General features: G+C 39.1%; 1 protein-coding gene across 1 annotated transcript in view; it reads left to right on the forward strand.

The window, feature by feature from the left end:
• Positions 1–8,637: 8,637 nt before the first annotated feature.
• Positions 8,638–24,762, forward strand: part of DACH1 (dachshund family transcription factor 1) — a 393,489-nt gene continuing 377,364 nt past the window's right edge. Inside the window, exon 1 of the mRNA XM_016216439.2 lies at positions 8,638–9,690. Coding sequence (XP_016071925.2) covers positions 8,888–9,690 — 803 coding nt within the window. The 5' untranslated portion in view covers positions 8,638–8,887. The remainder of the gene's footprint in view (positions 9,691–24,762) is intronic.

Raw genomic sequence — 24,762 nt, forward strand, 5'->3', positions numbered from 1 at the left:
TTACCCAGTTGACATTTATTGAGCACCCAGTGAGCGCTAAGCATTATACTAGCTATTTGAAAGGAACAGAAATGACTTGAGACCACCTGAAGAGAGACATAGCAACAAGTGTAAAAGCATAAGATAATTGCCTTGCCCATTGGAATGCATGGTGACAGTTATTAGGACACACAGGGATAAATCAGCAAAGGTTCCTGGATGTGCTGAAGCTCGAGCCAGTCATTAAATTATAAATACTGACTTATATATAGGAAATAGTCATTTTCTTTAGTTCCTTCTCTAAATACACAAGTATGGATAGGCTGGGCACATGAATGAACTGAACTCTGGTTCAAAAACTAAAATAACTTTAGGACATATGAAGAAAGCATGTGTCTGAGGTTGGCAAGTGTGCAATCTCATCTACCGTGCTCCCCCTCTAATGCCAGTATACTCAGAGAGCCTATACCTTGATTATGGTAAACAAAAATAAAGGCCTGTGGAGAATTCATAGGTAGTGATTCTTATATATATTTATAGTGCCTTGTCAGTATCCCCCAGTCTCCTCCTGAAAACTGGTGGAGTGAGGGGTTGAATGGCAAAATCTATTCAAGTAAAAAATTAACAAATTATAACCTGGCATGAATATAGTTAGTAGAGGGTTACATTACTATTAGTACTGGTAATTTTTAAAACAGTTTCTAAGTTTAAAATGAGCCCAAAAATATGAAAACATCACCCTGTCCATTCTCAAAGCTGTTGTGCCCATTCTTTTCCATTCCATTGTTCCAAACAGGCATCTCTGTTACCAGATTCAGCCTCTGCTAAAACATAAAGCTGAGACAATCACAGCAAAACACCTCCCCCTTAAGACTAGCACTTCAGAGCCCTGTGAAATCAAAAGAAAAATTCTTTCTCTCCTCCCCAGTCCCACAGCCCCTCAGGATTTTAAATGGTAATGACCAGTTCATTTGAGAAAATGGCATTTTAGTGCTTCCCTTCACAAGCTCTTAAGGCGTATAAGGTGTCTCTTCCCCAGTGATGTTCCCCTCCTTCTGTTTTCTGGCGTTACTGGAACTGACCTGGCATGGATCACTGGGTGAACAGGCAATCTTAAACACTTCTCATATAAATTACTGGTTCCTTTCCAAGTGCAATTGCTCACAGAGTAATACACCATTTTACAACTCTGATAGCAAAGTCTCTTCGTTCTACTGGGTTCCCCCTCCCCAGGAAATGAACAGACAAAAAGAGTGATGGAGATGTGAACCTCAGAAATGTACAATCTGCTTTAGCCTCAAATATGTACACAGTGGGCAGTTTGGGATCCTTTGATGCTCCTGTTTTCTTCTTTTGCTGCCCTCAAAATTCTTTTCCTGCTTTAAATGTCATCAGCAAAAACAAAAAATATAAAAATATCACACCGTATGTATGTGGACACTATAAAAAGCAAAGCAGTAATAAATATGGAAGTCTACTAAAGTATCTTTTCAAAAATTTCCAGAAAGGAAAATAATGCTCACATCTTATGATCCACATTTGTTAGGTAGAAATGACACATCTTGCTTCCATGCAAATGAGGCTCACCATTAATTGAGCACTCCAGGATTCACTGGGTGCTAATGACGGTCACATTTTCCAAGCCATTGTCTTTTTTCCCATGAACTCTAAAGACAAGGTATGTTTTTCCTGACAGTTGACTCGGATCAGAGCTTGCAGTATTGTATTTCAGGTTGTGGCTCTGTAAAACCCTGTAACTTTCTTTGAAGTTAAACAGTGTCAATCTGTTCCCATGTCTGAATAACTCTTAGAAGAGCCTGCCTGACCCAAGTCAACTCTTTGAAACATACTATTTCCCCATAATTGATGTTCCAAATGAATGTCCTTTCATAATAAAATGTGCTGGAAAACAAAACAGCTTTGCATCCCGCACAAGTTGCATCATAATTAAATTTTATTTTATCCCATCGAGGCATGCTAAATGTTGAGCAAAATATAATTTTAAGTAATTTGTTTGTATTCTTATCTGTAGGAGTTGGAAATTAACAGCGTTGCTAGTTTGCGTTTACTGTTAAGCCTGGAGAGCAGAGAGATTGCTTTGCAAACATTACAGTTATTATGTCTGCAGTTGGTACTCTTTGTATAAATTATTGATCAGCCAGCTTATTTTTCTTTCTGCTTAATGGATATTATAGCATAGCCGTTTACAACGCTATAGTTAAGGTTGTGTCAGCACTTCCATTATAATAAACCCTCTGTTACAGGGGGTTTATAACTTGTTGTAAAAATTTGCTCTGGGCTGAAACTTGACATACAAGATCTCGGGCTGGAAGGTGGTAATTGTTATTCTTTCAACTTTTTAAAAAACATCTCTTTGTTCTGAAGGGTAATAAACAAATAAACAGTATTCTCTCCTAACAATCCTGAAATATCTGACTTCAAATAGTACAATTTTATGGGCTGTTTGTTAGGCAATGACCTCTTCTTTCATTTAATAAAGCAAAGAGAAAGAGAAAGGACCAAGATAAGTTAAAGCAACAACAACAAAAAGCAGACAGTAAATCAATAGAAACTTTTATAGTCGGGTTTAATACATTTCTCCTAACATTACAAATTATACAATAATTTGTTTTAATATTAAACATGCATTCACACTACGTAAGACTTCTTCCCACCCCCATTCTCAACTGTGTACCTGCAGTTCGTGTGTCTTAATACTGGCCTTCTTTAGAGGAAAAGAATTTTTAGGTTATTAAGAGAGCGAGGAGTAAGAGAATTAGGGAATTCTACAAATGCAAAGATGCAATTAAAGGTAGGATATTTACTAGAAAATTAGGGATTTAAATATCTGCCTGACTTTTTGACCTTCCTTCATTCCAGTATGTCATTCCTCTCACAATGGCCTGACTTAGGAGATGAAGGGAATTAATCTCAATTTATATTATTCGAGTTGTTGCTTCCTTCTACAACCCAACTCTAAAATGATCTCACTGTGTTTGTTTTGTTATCGAATATTTGGCTGTGCAACACAATACCAGCCCACAGATGGAATTAGGACACTTACACAGGAAGTAAATACTGTTAGGCTAGTAGAACTAAACTATCATAAAGAGTTCACCTCTTCTCAAGGAAATAATGCAGCTTGGAGACAGAAAAACAATTCCACAATGACATTTCTTTTCCTTTGTAACTCTTCTCTTTGTCACTACCCTCTCTCCCCCAACATGGGTTTAGAGATTTCTTAAAATATGCTTCATAACCAGCCACGTGTCATCTTCATCCTGATCCAGGAGAAAATCGGGTCGGAAAAGAAGGTTGGGGGTGGGGGGGAGAAACGGTGATGCCAAAACGTGCCGTTTGGCTCTAAATAATTACTATAAGCGTATGTGCAGTCTATGCATTCCCAAACTGTAAAACAAGTCCATGGTATTTGTAATCATTTTTACCACTGCTTTATCAAGAATGGAATTTTGTAACATAAAGTTTGAGCGCTTCAAGTTACAGTGTGTTCACCTCGAGCTCCCCACCTTGTGTCCTCTGGGTAATTTATCACCAAGCTCTCTGCGCCTGATTAGAGAATGGAGCAGTGAGATAAAAGCCATATTCCTTGCTCTGGAAGAGAGGCAGGCGAATGGAAAAAAAGAGGGAGACTGTGGAAGTGAGAGTCACTAAGAGACAGAACTTGGAGCCCTAAGTGGAGAGGCACAGATGAGCAGTGCAAAAGTAGAGAAGTCTTTACTTAAGGCAGCAGTCGAGGTTTGTCTGCTGAGCTGATTGGTGAGGCCGTGTGTCTGAGTTAAAAAGGCTTGAGAGAGTTACTTGGCATAATTTCTCCATCTTCAGTGATTTACTACTGAAGTGCAAACATCAATTTTGGACTCTCTCCTGAGAAACGTTTAACAAAGTCAGTGAACTACTGGTACCCTGATATCTTTCTAGATTTGCCAAACTTGGATAGCTCTTTAATAAACCTCTGCCTGAAGTTTATCTCAGTCTTTTTTTTTTTTTCTTCTATTAAGGATACAGGTCCATCAGTAAATATGCAGATGTTAAAATGATCTTCCTCTTTACTTCTCCGTTGTGATATATCTTAGAATTGTTCAGAAGTGCACTCTATTGTTAAAGCTATTTGTGCCGGGTGTGCTAATGCACTCTTTGATTGAGTGAATTAGCAGTCATAACAATCTGGCAGTCTGGCCATAGAAGTGTGCTCAAATTGATTTGTGTTATGGCTGGACTGGAAAATCTAGTGTTAGTTGTTTTTTGCCCTGGGGCATTGTTCGTACCAAACTCCACTTTTCATTTAATTTTCCAATACGTTTTGAAAGATGGAAATGCTTGTGATCAACATTTGATCCACTTGCATTATTTAAAAAAAAAAAATTCTGAAAGTAATTTCAGATTCCAAAAAACCTTGCTTTCAATTAGAGTAAACATAATTAGAGTGACGTCGTGCTCGGAATGGTAAGCCTGCCTTTGAATCTATTAAGCATGTTATCTCCTTGTCCTGTCACTGAAAGGGATTCAGTATATGCCTGAAGTATACATCTGTATTTTTCTCTGCATGCTTTTAATAGAACTTGGTGAAAAAAATTAAAAGAATAAAATCGTGATGACCCCTTTCTTGTTGCCCTATCTGCATATGCCCAAATTGTTTCTGTATCATTTAGTGATGCTGTAAAAAGAGGGTACTTAAAGCTTTCAGGAAACCTTGTGATAGTCAAGATACATATTCAAATATGCATTGCCCGTTAATCATGTTAGGTTTTTTATTCTAGGAAATGTGCATTTTCAATCTTTTTCTTTCAAATAACTATATCAGTTGCTATATTGGAATCCCGAAGATTTAAAGACATGAATTATCCTGGCTTTGTCAATATTTGTATCTTTCTGACAATCTTCTGCTTTGCAGTCATTTACCAGAATTATAATGCAGCATGAATAAACCTAAAAAATGACTATTGATTACAGAGAAAGCTTTGTGAAATCATTTAGTCAGTTTCCCCACTTGAGAAATCAGTGAATAAAATAGGTCAATAGATAAGAATGAAATGGGTGTAATACAGTGTTATGCCTCCTTGAGTTATAAAAAGGTCAGAAATAAATCCCCCTAGAATTCACGATTTTATTCTCATAAAATAAAAGGAGACTTACCCAATCCCAACCACAAGTCCACCTTTCTACATATCTATTCTTCTTTTTTTAAAACCAAAGGTTTTGAAAGTACATGTTTATGTTTCCCTGTTCCAGTAGAAGCATTTCCTTGTCACTGCCCCTTTTAACCAAATAGGATGCCCTCATCTTCCGGCTAAAGTGCCTCTTGTCATCCCAGGTATGCACCGGGACTTTGGCTGCAACAGCTGCTCTGTGTTTTCTTACTGTCTCCTGCAACCTTACAGCTCTTCTCAAAACTGCATTCATGCTGCCTGAACTCTGCGTCCCGGGCCGATTTTGGTTAAGTAATAGATGGTGAGACCTGAGACCACTCTATTAGTTCCCATTCACGGGGATCTTGTCGGGGACAGGGGAGGGGGGGCGGAGAGGAGAGGAGGGACCAGAAGGGGGCAGAGGGAGGGAAGAAAATACCTTCCCTGAACTGGTACAAGCTCAGCTTCAAAGGATAGCCTAGGAAAGAAATTAAAGACTTCTTAATTAGTGCAGCAATTAAGCTTTCTTGGTAGCATTTTAATCAGCGGAGGCCCTATCAAAGGACAAACAGAACGATTTGCAGGTCTTTGAATTTTAAACAGTCTTATTGATTTCAGCACAATACGTCTTCACAAAACACAGGGAGAATTTTCTAATATCAGTTACAGTACTTTGAGTTTTGCTTATGCAAATTGAGTGCAGGTTGGAGAAGATGAGATGGAGGGAGAGGACCTGAAACAGCCAAAGATGTAAAACAATAAACAAACAAGACAGAAGCTTTGAAAGCTGAACATGCAATGGAAGGAGGGAGAATTTGAAATCTCTGTGGAGTCGATTTATCTGTTGTTAAATACTGTTTGCCTTAATCATCGGTAACATTTCTAAAAAAAAAAAAAGAAAAAAAAGAAATCTTAAAATTTTTCAAGGCTTTTCTTTCCTATGTATTTTAATTTGTGTTATCTGTTTTTTCTAATCCTATTGTTTGATCAAAGGAATGAGTGATAGTTCCTAGAAACAGTTTAAAGGGCCAAGGTAGGGGGGAGGGGGAGGAAGCTCCCATTCAGGTGGGGGCAAATGCCCACGCCCTGCTTTGAATAGAGCACGTGCTGGGAGGCACATGTTTCCCTGCAGAAAATTTGGAGTTTGCTTCCAAGTAGAGTGGGATTATGGTTGGGTCAGCTATCATTACTTCCCATCTGTGGCTTCTGAGTGTGGCAGGTATTGGGTGAGTGACGGTTCGAGGAAACGTGAGAAATGAGAGTGGTAAGGGCAGATGTGGGGCACTTAATTCCAATTTATTTCCATTTGCAGATCTAGAATTTAAAAATGAAGGAACTATAGTTTAGTGTTTTTAAAACTATATCGAAGTTTATTAAAGTTGTGCATGCAATTCCAAAATAAAATTAGGTTTTTAGGGCTTATTATCTTCTTTCTCCCCTCCATGCATTAACATAGTAATTTGGCATATTTTTAAAGGTAATATTTTCCTAAAACATGCATAGGCACTTAAAGAGCTGTCTTGATGTATTTGCTATATATCAAACCTCTATTTTAAAATAAGAACAGATAGGAGGTACGCAAATTAAGATAAGTGATTTCTGAATATGTTAAACTACATTGGCCAAAAACCTATATATTAAATAATAATTTATTAAAATAACCAGGCCAAACAACTGTGTAAACTTTAGCTATATTTGGAGAAGTTTATGTACTTTTTTGGCAACAGTCAATTTTCTGAATTCTGACGACCCAGGAGAGCCTCCTAATATAATTGCTGCACCCCAAAAGTTGAGCATAAACTGAGACAAATTAGTCAACAGTGTGATATTTCTCTAGCTTTCCCCTACACCTTTCGACACTAAACTTCAAAAAGTTTAAAGAATTGAAATGATAAAGAGAAATGTGATCACTTCAACGCCGACGTGGCAGAAATTTCATTAGGAAATTTCTCAGTACTGTGAACCTGATGCTAATAGTTTATTTTTAATCTCTGTCAAATGCTAAAGCATTGTTTCTATCTCGTGAAGTTAGTGAGCATGTGTAGACAGGTTTAAAGCCTAATTATTTAAGATTCCTAGAGATATCAACAGAGAACAGACTGACCTATGCTCACATCATAGGCTGGTCAAAAACCCTCGAATCAGTACCTTCATGCAACAAGTTAGAAAAGGGAAGAAAAGGAGAGAGGAAGGCAGGGAGGAAGGGCCAGTCTAAACTCAGCCCCGTGCGTTCAAGCACAGCTACCCTTTCTGTCTTTACGAGTCAAGCAGTGAGCTTTTGTTTGGGGTTCTTTTCATTATTTACAAAACACATGTGCGCCGACGAACTGCAGAGGACTGTCCCGAATATGAATAGAATAAGTATTCCCATAACATCAGCAACTAACCTTGGGTCTTAAAGCGTGAGGACAGTTGATTACTGTGCACGACAGGTGAATGAATCACAGAGTTTTAGATAAGAAACGTCCGTGTGTTCTTCTCTCCTACTTTCTACATCTTTAAGGGTGCCCGACGTCTTCTCCAGGCACGGTGCGCGTTCTGAACCCCCTTGGGGGCAAAAGTGAAGTTATTCTGAGGGGTCCCCGTCAGGGCAAGCGTCTCTTTCCCTCCACAGTCTATTAGGAAGCAGGGCATTGAACACAGAGCCGTCCAGGATTCTCAAGCGATCCCAGGCTGACTTTTTTGTACCCATCCCTTGAAAACTGTCCTCGCTTTTCCCTTACCTTTATCCAGATAAATAACGTGATGGAGAAAAACAACCAGATGCCTAAAAATCTACGCTCTGCTTACATGGGAATGTTACTTAAAATCATTTCTTAATAATCCTAAAGTGGGGGGGGGGGTGTTTTCTTTTACATCTCATTGCAAAAAAAACACAAAAAAACAAAAACAAAACAACAAAACCAAAAACAAACAAAAAACACCCGAGCTGAGCTGCATCCTAAACCCTGGAAGGGCGGCTCGAAGCGCTCCGGCTCCGCTTTAAGTTGGCCGGCGGCTCGCTTCGTAGGTTTTGGAAAAAACAAGGCGAGTGCTCGCGGACGAGACGGAGCGTGAGACACCCAGTCTAACGGTCGTGCAGGAGAAGGAGGTGATCCCCCCGCGCCCGCCGCCTCGCCCCCCCGGCCCCGCGCCCCGGCCCCTCCCCCGGCTCCCCGCTCGCCCCCGAGCCCCGCGCGCTCCGAGTCCCCGCTCCGAGTTCCTGGTTGGATAATTTGGGTTAATACTAGTGAGAGAGGTTTTTGCGGCTTCAAAGGGTATTTCAAGTTTCCGGAGCTCCTCCCCTCTGCACCGTGTGACAACAACAACTCGTCCAGCCGGCAGCCGGCACTTTTCCGCTCCTTCCTCCCTGTCATTCCCCTCTCAATCTTTGATCAATGTGCTTGCCGGGGCGAACCCAAGTCCTCCAACCTCCTCCTTTTCACCTTCATCTCTAACTTTGTGCGGCGGCGGGACCCGCACCCAGCCGCCGACCCTCCCGCGCCCCCTCCCCCCGGCGGCCCGGCCCCCGATCCCAGCCCCGGGAGGACCCGCCGGCCGACTTGCGGGACACTTTTGCGCGTTTCTCTCCGGGCGCGCCTCTCGCGCTCGCCCCTCCTGCGCCCGCTGGGTCTCGCCGCGCCTCCCCTTCCCGCCGCTCTCCCGGACTTGCGGCTGTGGCCGCCCCTTAGCTCCCGCTCCCCCGTCTCCCCCTTGCCCTCCCCGGGGCGCGGGCAACTTTCCCCTCGCCTCCGCGCCTCCCGCTCCCCTTCTATGTGACCATGGCCGTGCCGGCGGCTTTGATCCCTCCGACCCAGCTGGTCCCCCCGCAGCCCCCGATCTCCACGTCTGCTTCCTCCTCCGGCACCACCACCTCCACCTCCTCGGCGACCTCGTCTCCGGCTCCGTCCGTCGGGCCCCCGGCGTCCTCGGGGCCAACTCTGTTCCGGCCGGAGTCCCTGGCCTCGGCGGCGGCGGCGGCGGCCACGGTCCCCTCCAGCGGCGGCGGCGGCGGCGGCGGCGGCGGCGGCAGCGCGGGCAGCGGAGGCGGCGGCGGCGGCGGCGGCGGCAACCCCAGCCTGGCGGCCGCGAGCGGCGGCATTGGCGCCGGCGGCGGCGCCTCCAGCACCCCCATCCCCGCGAGCACCGGCGGCGGCGGCGGCGGCGGCAGCAGCAGTAGCAGCAGCAGCAGCAGCAGCAGCAGCAGCAGTAGCAGCAGCAGCAGCTGCGGCCCCCTCCCTGGGAAACCCGTGTACTCGACCCCGTCCCCAGTGGAAAACACCCCCCAGAATAATGAGTGCAAAATGGTGGATCTGAGGGGGGCCAAAGTGGCTTCCTTCACGGTGGAGGGCTGCGAGCTGATCTGCCTGCCCCAGGCTTTCGACCTGTTCCTGAAGCACTTGGTGGGGGGCTTGCACACGGTCTACACCAAGCTGAAGCGGCTGGAGATCACGCCGGTGGTGTGCAATGTGGAGCAGGTCCGCATCCTGAGGGGACTGGGCGCCATCCAGCCCGGGGTGAACCGCTGCAAACTCATCTCCAGGAAGGACTTCGAGACCCTCTACAATGACTGCACCAACGCCAGGTAAGGAGTGGGAGTGGGAGTGTGAGCGCGGGGTCGGGCGGGCGGCCTCCGCGCCCGGTCCCTTCCCACCCTCCGCGCCCTGCCCGCGCCCTGCCCGCGCCCTGCCCGCGCCCTGCCCGCGCCCTGCCCCGCGCCGCTCGCTCCGCGTGCCCGCAGGCGCGCCCCGGCCGGTGCGGCCGTCGGCTCCCGGGGCGCCCGGCCCTCGGAGAAGTTGCCACCTCACCCCCCGCCCCCCAGCTCTCGTCCTTCCGTCCAGGTCCGCCCCTTGCCCGCCTGCCCGCAGGGGCTTGGCTGCCGGGGTACGCGGGAACCCCACGCCGCGGGGCGGAGGGGGTGGGACGGAGGCGGACGGCGCCTTTCCAGGAGTCACGGCCCTTCCCTGGGCCGCCCCAGCCTCCGGGGCCCCCTCGTCGCGCGGCTGCCCTCGGGTGCGCTCCCTCGGACCGGGGTTCCGCCGCCAGCCCGGGGACATCGGAGGGGCTGGTGTCCCCCGGGGGCGGAGGGAGGTGGTGACCCTGCCAGGCAGGGGTCGGGGGAGGGGGGCCCCCGAGGTTGTGGCGGGAATGGGCCCCTTCGAGGTCGGGAGGGAAAGGACCGCGGAGGCCGCGAGGCCGGGGGCAGTCCCGGGGGACCCGCTGCGAGTTCAGCCCCGAAACCCTGAGGGGGAGCCCGCCGAGGGGAGGGGTCTGGGAGTGCGCGCACGTGTGCGTGTGTCCGCGAGTGAGTGTGTGCGTGTGCAAAGTAGATAATACGTTTGCCCCGGGGCAGATGCGAGGGGCCAGCAGGTTTTCTTCTGTAGGGGGAGGTGCTCGGGGGCCTGTGACTCTGGGGAGCTGGACTGGAGACGTGGGGAAGGAAGACCGCAGCTCGCTCGCTCCGCCGCTCGCGCTCTCTTTCTAAACAAACTGCTCTTTCTTTCTTTCTCCCCCCCCCCTTTCCCCTTGAGTGCCAGGTTAGTGGTTCACGCCGTGAGCAGGTGCAGGCTGTGCGCGGGCGGGCTCGGGCTCTCCCGCAGCAGCGGTGCGGTGGCTTCCCCAGCCCCGCAAAGAGCGCGAACCCGGGAGGCCGGGGCCCGGAGCCCGGCCGGACCAGTTTTATGCTAATGAACGCTCCCTGGGGGAGGACCTACGGAGGAGGGGCGGGAGTGGGGTCACTTGTCAGTTTCGGGGTAGAAAGAGTCATTTCGCCCGCTTTCACAGAGCCGCTTTGTCCCCGCGGCTCGCTGCGGAGGGAAAAGTTCAGTGGTCGGGAGAAGGCGCGTAGGGAAAGTTGGGACCCGACGCGGGGAGCGTGAGAACTGCGCGCAGGATTCGCGCCGAGCTCCCTTGTCCCACCGATAAGTTTAGAGACCGGGAGGAGGACCGGAGCTTTGCTCCTGTAGGGTGTGTGCCCCCGGCAGAACCCGGGACGGTGAGGCGGGAGGGCCAGACGGGGAGGGCGCGACCGGCCCGAACCCGAGGTGAAGGGCTCTTAACCATTTCTTCCTCGGGAGAAGACTCCTGGCTGGTGCCCCCGAAGACTGTTAGACGAGAGAGACCAACTCCAACTCAACAAACGTCCCGTCCTGAGCTAGCCAGAAACTTTTTGTGTTTATTCGCCACTGTCTGCATGGGGGACCCGGGGGTGTGTCTGTTTTGAACCTTCCCTTCTAGTCTTTTGGGGTGAATGCTCGGGGCGCGCGCGGGCGGACGCGCTCCTGGCCGAGAGCAGGGGCAGGTGACAGGGAAGACTGAGGGGGGATCGTGATCACTAAACGTCACTTGCGGAGATGATTGGAGCCTTTGGACGTACAGAAGATAATTTATTCGCCAAAAATCCTTTGTTAGAATTATTGGGGTCAGGGCAGAAATTTGTTACGGAGTTATTAGAAAGAAGGCTAGTTGAAATTTGAAGCCAGGTCAGGTATGAATGTTATAAAATTGTCTGTCCAGTAAACTGTGAAGCGCTACTGTTTTTCTCTTTAGTAATCAAACCACTCTGCCCTGGAATCCTCTTTGTGTGTTTCTTGCAGCACGCACTGTACTATCTAGTTAATGGCTATTTCACATAACACACACAAAAATTGCTGGAGAAAACTTCCTTCAGTGACTGCAGCGTTATAATCAATGTAAAGCAGGTAGTGTCACACCTCTTACAATTATGCCCTTATTGTTTTTCTCCTGAAATTTTTGCTTAGACTTTGAAATTGAAGTCCTCTCCATATGAATGGGGGATATTCTTAAAGTTATTGGCAAAATTTCTATTTTTTCCCCCCTCTGAAGTTAACAATTGCTCCCTGGACTTTATCATTTTAGAGCCAAGAAAAGTTAACTCCAGTAGAATTGTTCATCTCTTCAAAAATGTATCATCGATACTCTAATCATATTTCAATCACTTGGTCTTTTCCATTAAATATGTTACTCTAAAACTCCATTTCAGGTTATTTTTAAGTTAGACATGGTAAGTTTGTTGAGTTACTATTGCATTTTGATCTTTTATCAACTGCAAGAGTTGCTCAAACCCAAATACATGCAAACACAGCAGCCGCTATCCTTTGAAGATCTGTAGTTGCAGATCTCTACCTAGGTTTTCCTAACTCTGCCAGTGACTAAGAAAATAGAAAACTTATAATTGAACTCTCCTTTACCGAAATACACTGTTTGTAGTATACAACATTACTATTTTACATGATAATTACAGGTGTTATTGTCTTAGTTCTTTACTTTCAAAGTAATACCTAAAATGTTCTGCATCTTGAATTTGAAAAAAAAACTAAAATTACTTTTTTTATTCAAGTCCAGTTTATGCTTTTGCTATTAAGACCTTTTTTCATTCACTTAAATATATTGATTTCTTTAATTTTGTTTCTTTCTCCTCTGGCTACTTAAGAGACTATCCAAAGGAATAATTTAATGCAGAGGATAAGAGAAACTGAAAAAAGGCAAATTATATAAAACAGTATATACATAGTATCTGAGAAACATCAAATCTTAGCACTTTGAGCTTTTTATAGAACATTTTCTAATTATGTGTCTTTATAGCATTTAGATACCAGGGAATCTGAGGAACCAAAATGATGTTAAAGAAAAGAAATGTTCAAAAACTTGTTCAGAGTGGCTCAGTAAGTTAGTAACAAACCTGAGAGTGGGTTTAATTTGCTTGGGGCTATTGCATCAGTATGCTGTCTATGAAAATTGGAATAAATGTTGAAGCCTTCTGTCATTACCACAAGGAGAGGAAACAGAGACTATCACCTGCTTGACAGTAAAGCTAGAGGTAAGAATTTCAAAACATGAAAGAAAATGGAAGGAAATATATTTAAAAGTTGTCAAAGGACCAAGTCTGACCTTGATCAACTTCCTTCAGTTATTATTTTAAACTAAACATTAGTTGCATGAACTTGGCTGTTGCAACAGAGGTCACTTAATTAACTGGTAACCATTAAACAACAACAACAAAAACAACAGTAATTATGTACATGGTCAAGTCTCTGTATATGAGTCAGTCTCTTATTTGTAGGTTTGGGTTAGAATTCTGTGAAGTCAGGTAATCGGAAGTGACTTTATTTTATCTAAAATGCTTATTTTTTTAGTATTGCCAGAGGATGATTTTGTCTCAGAATCTGTCAAACCAGATTGTGATTTGGGTACTCTGTAGCCCTAGATTTGTAGAGGTTTTTTTAACATGGATAGATCCCAGTTTTATCAGACATTTTATATGCATTTACATATATTCACAAACAGTATTCTTTTGTCTTAAAATTAACACCATTCATAGACTGCAAATCGAAGGACTTTGCAAGTCTTTTTTGTTCAGTAGTAATGTGTGGATGCAATTTTAGTATAAAAAGTATAAAATATTTTCCAATTCTTGGCTCTCTTTTTTAAATCAGGAGTTTAGATAAAGATGTCACATGGTACCAGTCTATATTTATTTAACATTTACCCCGTGTTGCATGTTTTTCAATGGCATGCACTTATAAACTTGTGCATCGACATAGAAAGTTTCAACACAAATACACATTTACTTTTAACAGATAATTATGAGAGTTGGCACAGAGAAATTTAAAAATTACTTCAAACGAAGAGAGACTATGCTTTTGAAGTTTTTGTATTACAGTCGATTAATGGCTCCTATAAAGCCTAATGTTTCTTTTTATAACATTTCAAAAAGAATATGGCATAATTAGAAGACTAAGGCCTAAACATAAAAGTTTGTTTGGTTCCACCACTTATTTCTGTTTACTTTAAAAATGTTACTAAATTATAATTTAATAAGTAATATATAAATAAAATCTAAGAATGTTATAACTCAGAATTTACGTTGTTCAGTCAAATTATATTACAAAATCCAAATTCTTGAGTTATTTGGATAATAACTTTCAAACCTGTTGTTTTTCTTGGAGTTAATCTCCAGTAATATTATAGTCATTATTGTGAAAAGCGCACATAGAAGATGGTTTACTTTCTGAACTCCACAGATTATTAGTTAATGCTGTGAGACAATGTGATTTGCACATATAATATTTTATTTTGTGAAGCTTTAAATATTTATGTAGAATAAACTACATGACAAGCTTTTTGTTTTAGAATTCCACTACACAGTTTTGTTTTTTTTCGTATTTGCATTTATTACACAATTTTAACTCTTCATTTTTTAGTCCAAATCTGCTGTTATTTTTTGTTTAATCTACTACATGTCACGGAAGTTGCGTATAAACTATTGAGACCAATATTAGCCACTCTCTTTTTGTCTCACTACCTCCCCCAACCTCCTGAGATGTGACACCCAATATTGATTAAAGTCTTGGCTGGATCTGAGCATAAATCATTCTTCTCTTTGCTGATTTACCATGTGTGATTCACTAGCATGCGAAAACATAATATGCTTTATTGTTTTTCATTTGCTGTTTTGTTTTTGGAATGTCAGTAGCATTTGTAAATTAGCTTAGTGTGAAACCAACTAGTCGTTATTATAGTAGCAATTTGTGTTTTGCTTATCAGTTAGTATTATTTTATCTTTTCAAGTTATCCCACCAAATTGTTTCATACAGTTGCTTTTGTTAATCAAATAAAATAATCATTTAAATTGCATTGTGTTAGAAACAGAACACATGTATTGCAAAACATAGTAAGATATGAAACTCTCACAGGTTGTAAACTGTCTCCCTTTGAATCTTTGTCTGAAGAAATTCATTTGAAGTATGCCTTCTAAATAGGTACAGGTGAGTCTTCTAGATTTCACTCAACATTTCAATTTCAAGGTTTTTGTTAGTTGGTTCTCTGAAACGTTAAACGCTGCCTGAATTTTATCTCTCAAGTATTTCATTTTTAGATTGTTCACCCCCCCAAAGAAGTTATATCAAGTTACGTATGTACCTTTAGAATGACAGGAAATGTAAAAAATTGATATTAAGTATTGGGTATTTAAGTACGTAATTAAGATAAAGTTTTATTATTTTATGTTTGAACTGTTATAAGAATAGAATGACATTAGCAAGTGCCAGAATTTGCCATTCTCTTATCTACTGAGTTACTGCATTGTGATTGGTTAGTTATATACATATATACATTAATACATACATATACATTCTTGTCTAAATGCTGCAGTATGAAAATTTTAGCTGAGAATACATTAAAAATATACTTACATTTATATTACAGGCTTTGAGTGCATTAAGGAGCCTTTTTTCCATTATATTTGTTATGTTCAATAATTTATTTTTAATAAAGGAAACCCTGAATTAAAAGTCCGCCTACTAGGGTTCAGATATGTGTAATATCAAAGGCTCTTATCTGCATAGATACGTCTCAGGAATATCGGAGGCTCTGTGAGCCTACCTTGTGCTCAAATTCCAGTCAAAAGTAGGTTTTTGCTACAGTAGCTGTCTTTTAAAATAACTTTTAATTGCTGATATTTGCTGTTTAGTATATGTCACAGTACAGAAAACACTTTTATTAGAATAGTGTACTTAGTTTACTAAATTATTTTTTTGGAAAACAAGATCACCAAAGATAGTATGTTTGTCTTTGGCCTAGTGATTAGTTATTATTAGATTAACTGGTGGATCACTTCATTTTGATGCACCTATTTACTTTGAGAAAGTTCTGAGACTCTTTTAAGTGTGTGTCTATTATAGTTCATGATTCACTTTATATTTAAATGTGCAAATGACTATGAACAGAATTTTCTATCCAGTATAAATTAGTCAATTAGGCAATCAATCAATGAAAGCGTTTTTCCCCTTCAAATTAATGATGAAACTAAAACTAGTGGAATAAAATAGCAGATAAATGTCATATAACATATTATGTAATCATATATAGAGACTGACCCATATCGCCACTTACTCCAAATTCAGGGAGCTTGAACCAATTGCATTTTACATTTCTTTTGTATTCTGATTTGGATTTACTTTATAAGATAAGAGGATTCTAATTCATCCATTAGAAAATGGTTATGTAGATTTTTCTAAATTGGATATTGAAATGGCCAATGACTGAATTTTGTTAAAGGTGTGGCCCTGTTGCTTTCTGATTCAAATAAGGTTGGATCTGATCCAGGATATCAAGCTGAGATTCTTTTGCACATTTTAATGTACGTGACTTGAGTGAAAGTTGTCAAGACGACTTACTAAACTGGAAAACTCACTGTGTCATTATTTAAATGGCCTTATATTTTTGTTCTTACAAGTTTATTGAAGTATCTACAGCTGTGTAGTACAGCAACACACTGAATAGCCCATGGTTTACAATTTTTAGAGAGTAAAAATTAAAAAAACAAAAGAGTTTAACTGAAGCATATAAAACATATTATTAAATAAGATGAATATAATACCTGGAATACACTGAGTAGTTCTAGGGGAGAAGTCAAAATTATTTACTGTGATTTGAAGAATATAGACTTAATTTAACTATAAGTAGACAAATAATAATCTTGCAGTGGATTTTGAAGGTAGTATACATGTTTGACACAAAAGTGGATATGCTTTTCAAGCATGATTTTCACAAAGCGATACTGAGATAGGTAACAAAATAAATTAGATACTTTGGATTAGTAACATTGAAGAATTGAGGAATGTTTTCTTTTTCTTAAAATAAATGAATGAAGAGGTAAACAAAATATTAAAAATTGACAATGTAACATCTTTGAATTTGTATCGTATCAAGTGTTTCTAAATAATCAGATTACCCTTTCAGTCACAACAGGAAAATAAGCGTTTTTTTCCAGGACAAATACAATATATCAGAAAAGAAAGAGTAGTGGTGGAAAAGGAATTATTTTATGAAAGCACATAGAAACACTTGCAGTAAATACCTGCTTATTCAATTTAAGGAATAGTAGTTATTTCTTAAGTAAAGGTAATGAAAATATCTCTAGAATAAGTTAATTAGCAAATTATTATACTCACATATCAAACAGGTGAATTAAATTGTTGAAATCTTAAACTGATTACATTATGGAATTTTATTAATAGCAACAGTGAATTGCTGCCTTATTCATAGTCTTATATTTCAAAGGCATTTTGTTTAGTTATGAGCAAAGCAAATATCTGAAGGTATAACAAATTTTTGAACCCATCATAGTTCTGCTGAAACATACTGATACATTCAACAGTATTAATTCCTCTTTTATATTTGAAATATAATTTTTCTTCAGCTTAATTCTTGGAAGTGATATTTCTTGAGTTAAGCAGTTTTAGTCTAATAGTGCCTTTGGATTTTAACTTAATAACCTGGAGCACTTTTAATTGTCACACATTTTATACTAGGATGGGTGTTCTTGTGTGTGCAACAAGTGTAAAATATCAGTATTTTAGAGATCTTTATGGTGATCATTTTTGTTTATATTGATCTTAGTCCATTCATAATTTACGTATGTATGCTTAAATAATTATATCTTTGTTATAAAAGCCTTTATATATGTATATGCGTGTATGTATACACACACACTCACACTCACAGAGGCTGTGGGAAAATAACTTACCAATAAAATTGGCTTTAATTTTGCTTTCTGTAATTCGTTGAAATATAAAATAACACAGAAATCAGATTCTGCTTGACTGTTTGACAGTGTTAAATATATTTAAAATTAATTTTATGGTGAGAGAAGTAATTTATACTGAACTATTTAAAAATATAATATACAATGTGATAAGGTTAATAGGACGGTGATTTAAAACTTTTTAAAATTTTACTAGACCTTTCTTTTTATAACTAAAATGTACTTTTAGTTCTCTATGAAAAATACTTATGTCTGAACATTATTTTGTTTGTGTGAAATGGATATTAAACTATTAGGCACTGGAATCTTTACATTATTGGATGACATTTAATGTGCTTGATGTCATTGCTTCATTTCTTTTAGTGGTTTATCTCATTGCTGCTTGCACTTTAGAACCAGCATATCTTTTAAAATCAGTGGATAAATGATAGGAAAACAGTTTCATAACCTAAAAAAAAAATGATTGCTGTTCTGAAAGCTTCACCATCAATGAGGTGAGCTAGGAATGAGGTCAGTGGGTTAATCTGCAGGTCTACATAAGGAGATGTGTATTACCACTTCTTGTAGTGGACTGTAATTGTCTTTGAAAACACCTGGTAGAGGTCCAGTTAAATTGAAATCAATTACTTTCTCAATCATTTCATGGCATTTGTCAAGTCATTACATCATTGGTAAAAGTGCAGACATGTATGCATTTTTTATGCAAAGTAGACAGAAGCTAATAAAACAGTAACTACTGAAAAGTTTCAAAGCTCATTTAAAGCTTGTGGAATCAAAAACACACCTTGCCTATATATAATAAGCGTAAAATGATATTCGGTAAGAAGTTCATCTTTGCATTTAGATATCTAAGTAAAAAGTGTATTTTGCATTACTTTTTGCATCATCTGCTATGCATATATTTTAAAAGGAAAGATATAAGTAACTAAAAATGGCTTCAAAGTGTATTATGACTTGTGAGCTCTGACACCTTTATTCTTACTCTCTAAAAAGCCTCTGACAAGTGCGCATTATAATCAAAGATGAATGTATGTCTGCTGTTCACTGAGTTTTTCTTCACACCATTGACAGTACATGCAGATTTGAACTTGTAGCCAGGAAGAGTGCTTCCATGCTTCAAATTGCCAAAAGACCCCCAGGGATAGAAACTTGACCTGCTTTTATGAAACCATAGAATTACATTTATACAAGTTACCCCTTGGGAAAGGAACGAACTGATCCCAATTCAAACCTTAATATTGGAACCTTCTGGGTCACATTTGATTTTTCTTTCTGTTAACACCTGTTTGGCTACCAAATTTCTCAAGTAGATATTCCTAAGAAAATTTTAAAATATTAGTCATGAATGGCATTTTACAGCTAAACCAAAGTGCCCTCAAAATTTTGCAGCCCTGCAAGTTTTCACATATTATTAAGATGTTACTTTTTAAACAAAATGCTTACCTTTTAAATATACATCTTGGATGTAAGAAGCTTAAACATGAATTTTTTTAATTGCACATGAAAACACTGAATTTGTACTTTATAAAAATTAATTTCTCTCCCCTGAAGAATCAGCCCAATTATGGGAAGAAATTTTTTTAAGGCATTGTTCCTGTGATGAGATTTCAGAATAAGAAATTTTACATGAATATATTTAATTTTCCTTTTCTTTAAACATTTAAAGTGGTTATATTTCTCATTTTATTTTTTAGTTAGACCACCTGAAGGGGTTTTTAGAATGCTCCTTTTGCCACTAATAGTAACGAATGAAGGCGGTCATTGATAAATTGAATACATGAAAGCTCTTTTTATTTTAGTTGGATTCACTTTAGTTATGTGGGCTGACCTAAGTTGGAAAACTGGAGTTAATCATATCTTCAAAATGAAGAGGAATTTATGTATATAATAGTTTACTTAATTTCTGCAATATCAAAATGTTATATCATATGTGTATATATATATATACACACACATGTGTATATATATATATACACACACAAATGAATAATATAAATGGGTAGGGTTATAATATCTTTTTGTTTATAATTGAAGGTATTTCATGAACACCATTAAATTATAGATCCTACTTTTCCATATAGAATGACTTGCTTTCAATCTTATATATACAAAAACACTTCACAAATGGTAAAGTACCATACATGTGTATATACACACACTCAAATATATGCTGTTACAATTATGAGGGTTAAATAATTTTATGGTTGGATTTTGGAATTGAGGTGTCAAGTTCTTTTCTCAAAAATTAAAAAGAATTTCAAAGACATTTCACTTCAATTTTCACTTAATGTGGGTAAAACCATTTGGATAATTGGTTATTTCCCTATGAGAACCAAACATAAAAATTCCTAATAAAAACGGTTGTTATAAATCCATTCTTAGAGAAACAGCATTGACATTTTCAATGGAAGGTTTACCACTTTCCTTCTTACCATAGTCACTATTATCACAGAGAAATTATTTAGAGTTTTAAACATGTGTTGTTTATTATTTTTTATTGGCTGTCCTATGGCAAAAAACAAAACAAAAACAACTTACTCTCACTATAAGCTAATATTTTTCTACCTTGCTTTGACATTTATTATTTGAATGAAGTTCAAAATTAAATCAATTATTTGCACATGTCCTGCAATCACTTTGATGCCATATTTATAAAATACCAACATTTGTTTAAATATTTCATTTGATTTGAAAGTTTGCCTCAACTAGTTCCATGGTGATCTAAAGGGGTCTTGCTCTTCATTTTCGCTGACTGTGGTGCAGGAAGGGAGGGGTTAGGTCACATGGCTTAACCACACTATGCTGTTCTTGAAAAGACTCTAGTTCAGGAAAAGAAACCTATTTTGACTTTTGTAACGGTGATAATATGAAGTTTCTATGACCTTTTTTGTCTTCCAGTGGCACTTTGCAACTCTATTTTTAATAATGATTGATGGTATACCACATGAACTGAAAAAAAAAATCACCTTAAAAAGATCTTGCTATAAAATGCATGAAAGGAGAGATGGAATTTCTATAGTTTGTATAATTTCCTATAAGTAGAATAATCCTTAATATTGCATAGAATTCTACCTCATACTTAATATAGGAAGCCTTCAGACACCAAACTAAATTTCAGCTTCTTAAATATCTTTAGCATCGAAATTATCCTCATAATAATCTTTTTTTCTTTTGTAGAAACTCTAGTGAAATTGTGCATAAAATATAAACACTTTATTGTGAGATTTACCTATAAACATTTAGCCAAAAAGAGAACAAACTGGATTTTTGAGCTGTTGATATTAAATGAATCTCCCAAATTCAACATTGTGAAGATACAATTTATTTTTCTTAAGGTATTTTATTTCAAGTTTAGGAAATAAAATTAAAATGGAGCAAATGTCTTTACTCTTTCTTTGGGGGTGTGGGTTAAATAAGGGCCCATGACAGGGATGCTGTTTGTTTTTCACAAAAGTTGTTTGTGATTTCAGGTACTCTTGGGAAATCTCTTGATCAGATTCACATCTGTTCCTGTCAAAGTGGGTGCTAAGATACCGGTCACCCAGCAACCATGTCCAAGAGGGAATTGGGCCGATAATAACTTCAAAAAGGAATGACAGATGCTAGATTAGGATGAAAGACAAAACGCATGAAAAATGAGCTTGTTAGAAACAAAAATTTGTTCAAGCACCTTTATGCAAATTAAATGAATATTGAATATTTGCATGCAGTAATTTCTACTTTTTCATTTGATTGAAAAGAAAAGAATAGTGCATTTAAACTCACAAATATGACTACTTTCTTTTGTACTAACCAACATACAAAGCCAAATCTCATTTGAAAAAATCAGATTAGCCACCTGGGTTCTTATATCTCTACTAAGTATGTTACAGTGTTTTTCTTATAACAATGGTACTCTTTGGGAGAACTTGGTTTATCTAAATTTTTCTTAAACAGTCTAGTGTGAATTAAGATTATTTTAGAGGAATACAAATCCATTTCTTGAGGAAGCATTTAAAAAGTAACTTTATCCTATTGTCCTTGAAATTGGTTAATGTACATTAATAAAAGATCACTCAAGATGAGTTCACACCAAAAGCACAGGCTTCTCATTGACTGGTTAAATAACAGTGCATTAAAGTAAAGCAGGGTGGCATATCTGAAGTGAAAAGTAGAGAGAAAGATCTCTTCAAAATTTAAGATGCTTTTTGATACATTACAAGTTTTCTATTGAATAGTTCACATACTAATCAGAATTTAGAAGGGCCTGATAAAATGTAGTGATTGAGAGAGGTTTCTGAGTCTTGGTTTAGCAATGTCTAATATGGTCACGTAGAGAAATTGATTTTCTTCAGAAATTAATTAATTTTTCATATCGCCCTAAGCTGCAGTTAAAAAGAGTGCATACTTGTCTGTTTTCTTCCAGAAATATTGCCTAATCATATTAATACCATTGCCCCAAGGATGAAAAGATAATTGTACAAATGCATTTGGAAATATGTATCACTGAGTATTTATGATTAAATTATGCAAATGACCCAACTCTCATCCTTTCCAGACCCAGATTGTCTAATTAGGATTGATATGCTGAATGGATGTTCCAGAATTTGAATACAAGCATGTCCAAAGAGCAGAAAATTGGAAATGACAAGGCTGCAACCCAAAGAAAAGTGTCTTTCCTTTCTATACTTTGTTAATGTGCTGTTAGCAGTTGAGGGTTTTTCCCTCCCTTTGGCTATTTTGTGACTCATATGTCCTTATTAGAAACAAGTATGCAAACTGAATTGAACTTCAGCAAATAGCATTTCGTTTCTATTTGGTGCTTATTTAGAAATTATAATCCCCTGGGCATTCAAAAGAACAGCACTATTAAGTTGCTTCAAACAATGTAAACTTACCCTTAATTGACTTTTTTAAAAAAAAACTTCCTCAGAATTGGTATTATAGCTTTCTTTCAAAGCTAGCTCTCTAAACTTACCGCTCTAACAGTGCAGTATTTTCTAAGAATATGCTTTCTTCAATCTACAGTTCATTCATTTATTCATTCATTCATTTACTTTAATGCCTGTCTCCCTATATCTGGAGAAAACTGTTTAAGCAACAATTTTGATTAGGAAAAAACCCAGCACTTTAAATGTAACAATGTTTGAGTTTTAGGTCCTCAGCAGGCTTTCTCCCTCATTGATTACACTCATTCATCTTAGACGGAGGGGTGGTAGTGAGGAGCTAGGAAGGGACTGAACTGTCAGGACTCCAGCTTTTGTTAAGCAGCGGGTAGTCACTGCCTCTGAACTCGCCTGGCTCCTGCTTTCCATCTGCAGGATGATGGATTGCTATGTTTAATACATTTCAGCTTTTGTCTGTCATAGTGCGGACAGACAGTACTATCAGTGATTTCAACAGTGATTAGGGAACCATTTCAAACCACTCCTATTGGCCAGACAGCTTCCAGGAATGTCTGATGAGACATACTCATTGGCACTCTGGCCATGTAAATGTGTAGTTTAACTAGTTAAACCGAGGGTTTTACTAGACTACGGATCCACTTCAGGACGAAATTGCACTAGACAACACTCTAAGAAGGTTTTGAGTCTCAAACTAAAATGTGCATCCCAAGTGGTCCCAAGTTAATATACATCTGTATTCTTTAAAATAGTAACAGCATGTGCTTACTAGCAGGATTGTATTCCACAGATTAGGGTGTCATTTGTCGCTAAACTCTTCAATATTGAGCTGTTTAGCTACACTGGGGGGAGTGGGGGGAGAATTCGAGGACTATGTTAAAGCAACAAGACATGACAGGGCGTGTGCTATGCTGGGATTTGCTGAGCTGTGGGGGCTTTGTGGTTCACAAGTCCAAAGAGTGACTGATTTCAACAACCAGAAAGCCACTCTATACCAGCTCAATATTTTCCCTGGAGTGTCTTATTCTATTTATAAAAATGGTGCAAAGAAAATACAATTAACTAAAAGAAGAGATTCTTTTAAGCCATTAATAACATAGCCAAAGTTTTATTTGGAAAATTGTACTTACATATAAATAAACTGAATTTTACTAATTCTATTATAATGCACCAAATGTAATGTAAGCTTTAACTTAAATTTTAAAATGCATTATAAACATGGATGTTTAACTTTCTTAATAGGTAATTACCAAAATACTAATTTAGCCAAAGTTTTAAAACAAAAATATAAATCAGAAGAAGCTACTTGCATTAATAAGGTAGATTAAACACAAAGTTTAGTTAACAGCAAAGATCTGATGAGAATAACTCTAGATACCAGATTGTATTTTTCCTTATTGATATGAGATGCAAAATTTTCAACTGAGATCCTTTCAGTAAAGGTTTTTTGTTTTGAGTATGTTGTTACAAATATACAAACACACACACCACAGCACAAATATACAAATAAACACACATTATATTTCTTTTGCACCAGTTTAATAGTTAAATTTGTTGCGGTTTTGGCATTGCTGATTTAGTAATAAGGACAGGTGGTGCTGTACCTCCTGGGAGAGTTATAAAAACATTCATATATTTTGCAGATTTTCTAGTTCTTTGTCATATTTTAAGGCCTGTCTTATTGAAACAGTGCTCAGCTTAAAAATTGTGCATTCATTCGGCATATTCTAAAGGAATCATTTGCCAGAGTAAATTGAAGGTATAGCTCATAGTATACTTCTAAACAGAGATTATATAACTGGGCTTAATTAATCTGGACTTTTAATCAAAGCTATTCATAATTTATATAGTATACATATGGTGAAATAATGTACTACCCCTCAACATTTTTTGTACGCATAATCATCCTAATGTGTGGTTGTCAAATCTTTAGTCGTAAAATATTGCATATCCATTTATTGTCTCCGTAGTGTGTGGGGGGGGCAGGCAGGGAAGTGGTGGAAGGATAAGGTATGGGGGACACCTACTAGCAGGTCGCATCCCCTGAAATCACTGTGATGTGTGGAATTCCTGTCAAGTCAAGGGGAACGTATGGTTGAGGCTATTAGAGTTAGGTTCCTGGCTTTGAGCTCTTGGCAGCAGATTCAAGGAAAGGAATAGGAGGTGTTGAGTAAATATACTAGAGTAGAACTATCACATGAGTTGA

The sequence above is a fragment of the Miniopterus natalensis genome, chromosome 2, assembly GCF_054644295.1.
Source record: "Miniopterus natalensis isolate mMinNat1 chromosome 2, mMinNat1.hap1, whole genome shotgun sequence".
In the NCBI taxonomy this organism is placed as follows: Eukaryota; Metazoa; Chordata; class Mammalia; order Chiroptera; family Miniopteridae; genus Miniopterus; species Miniopterus natalensis.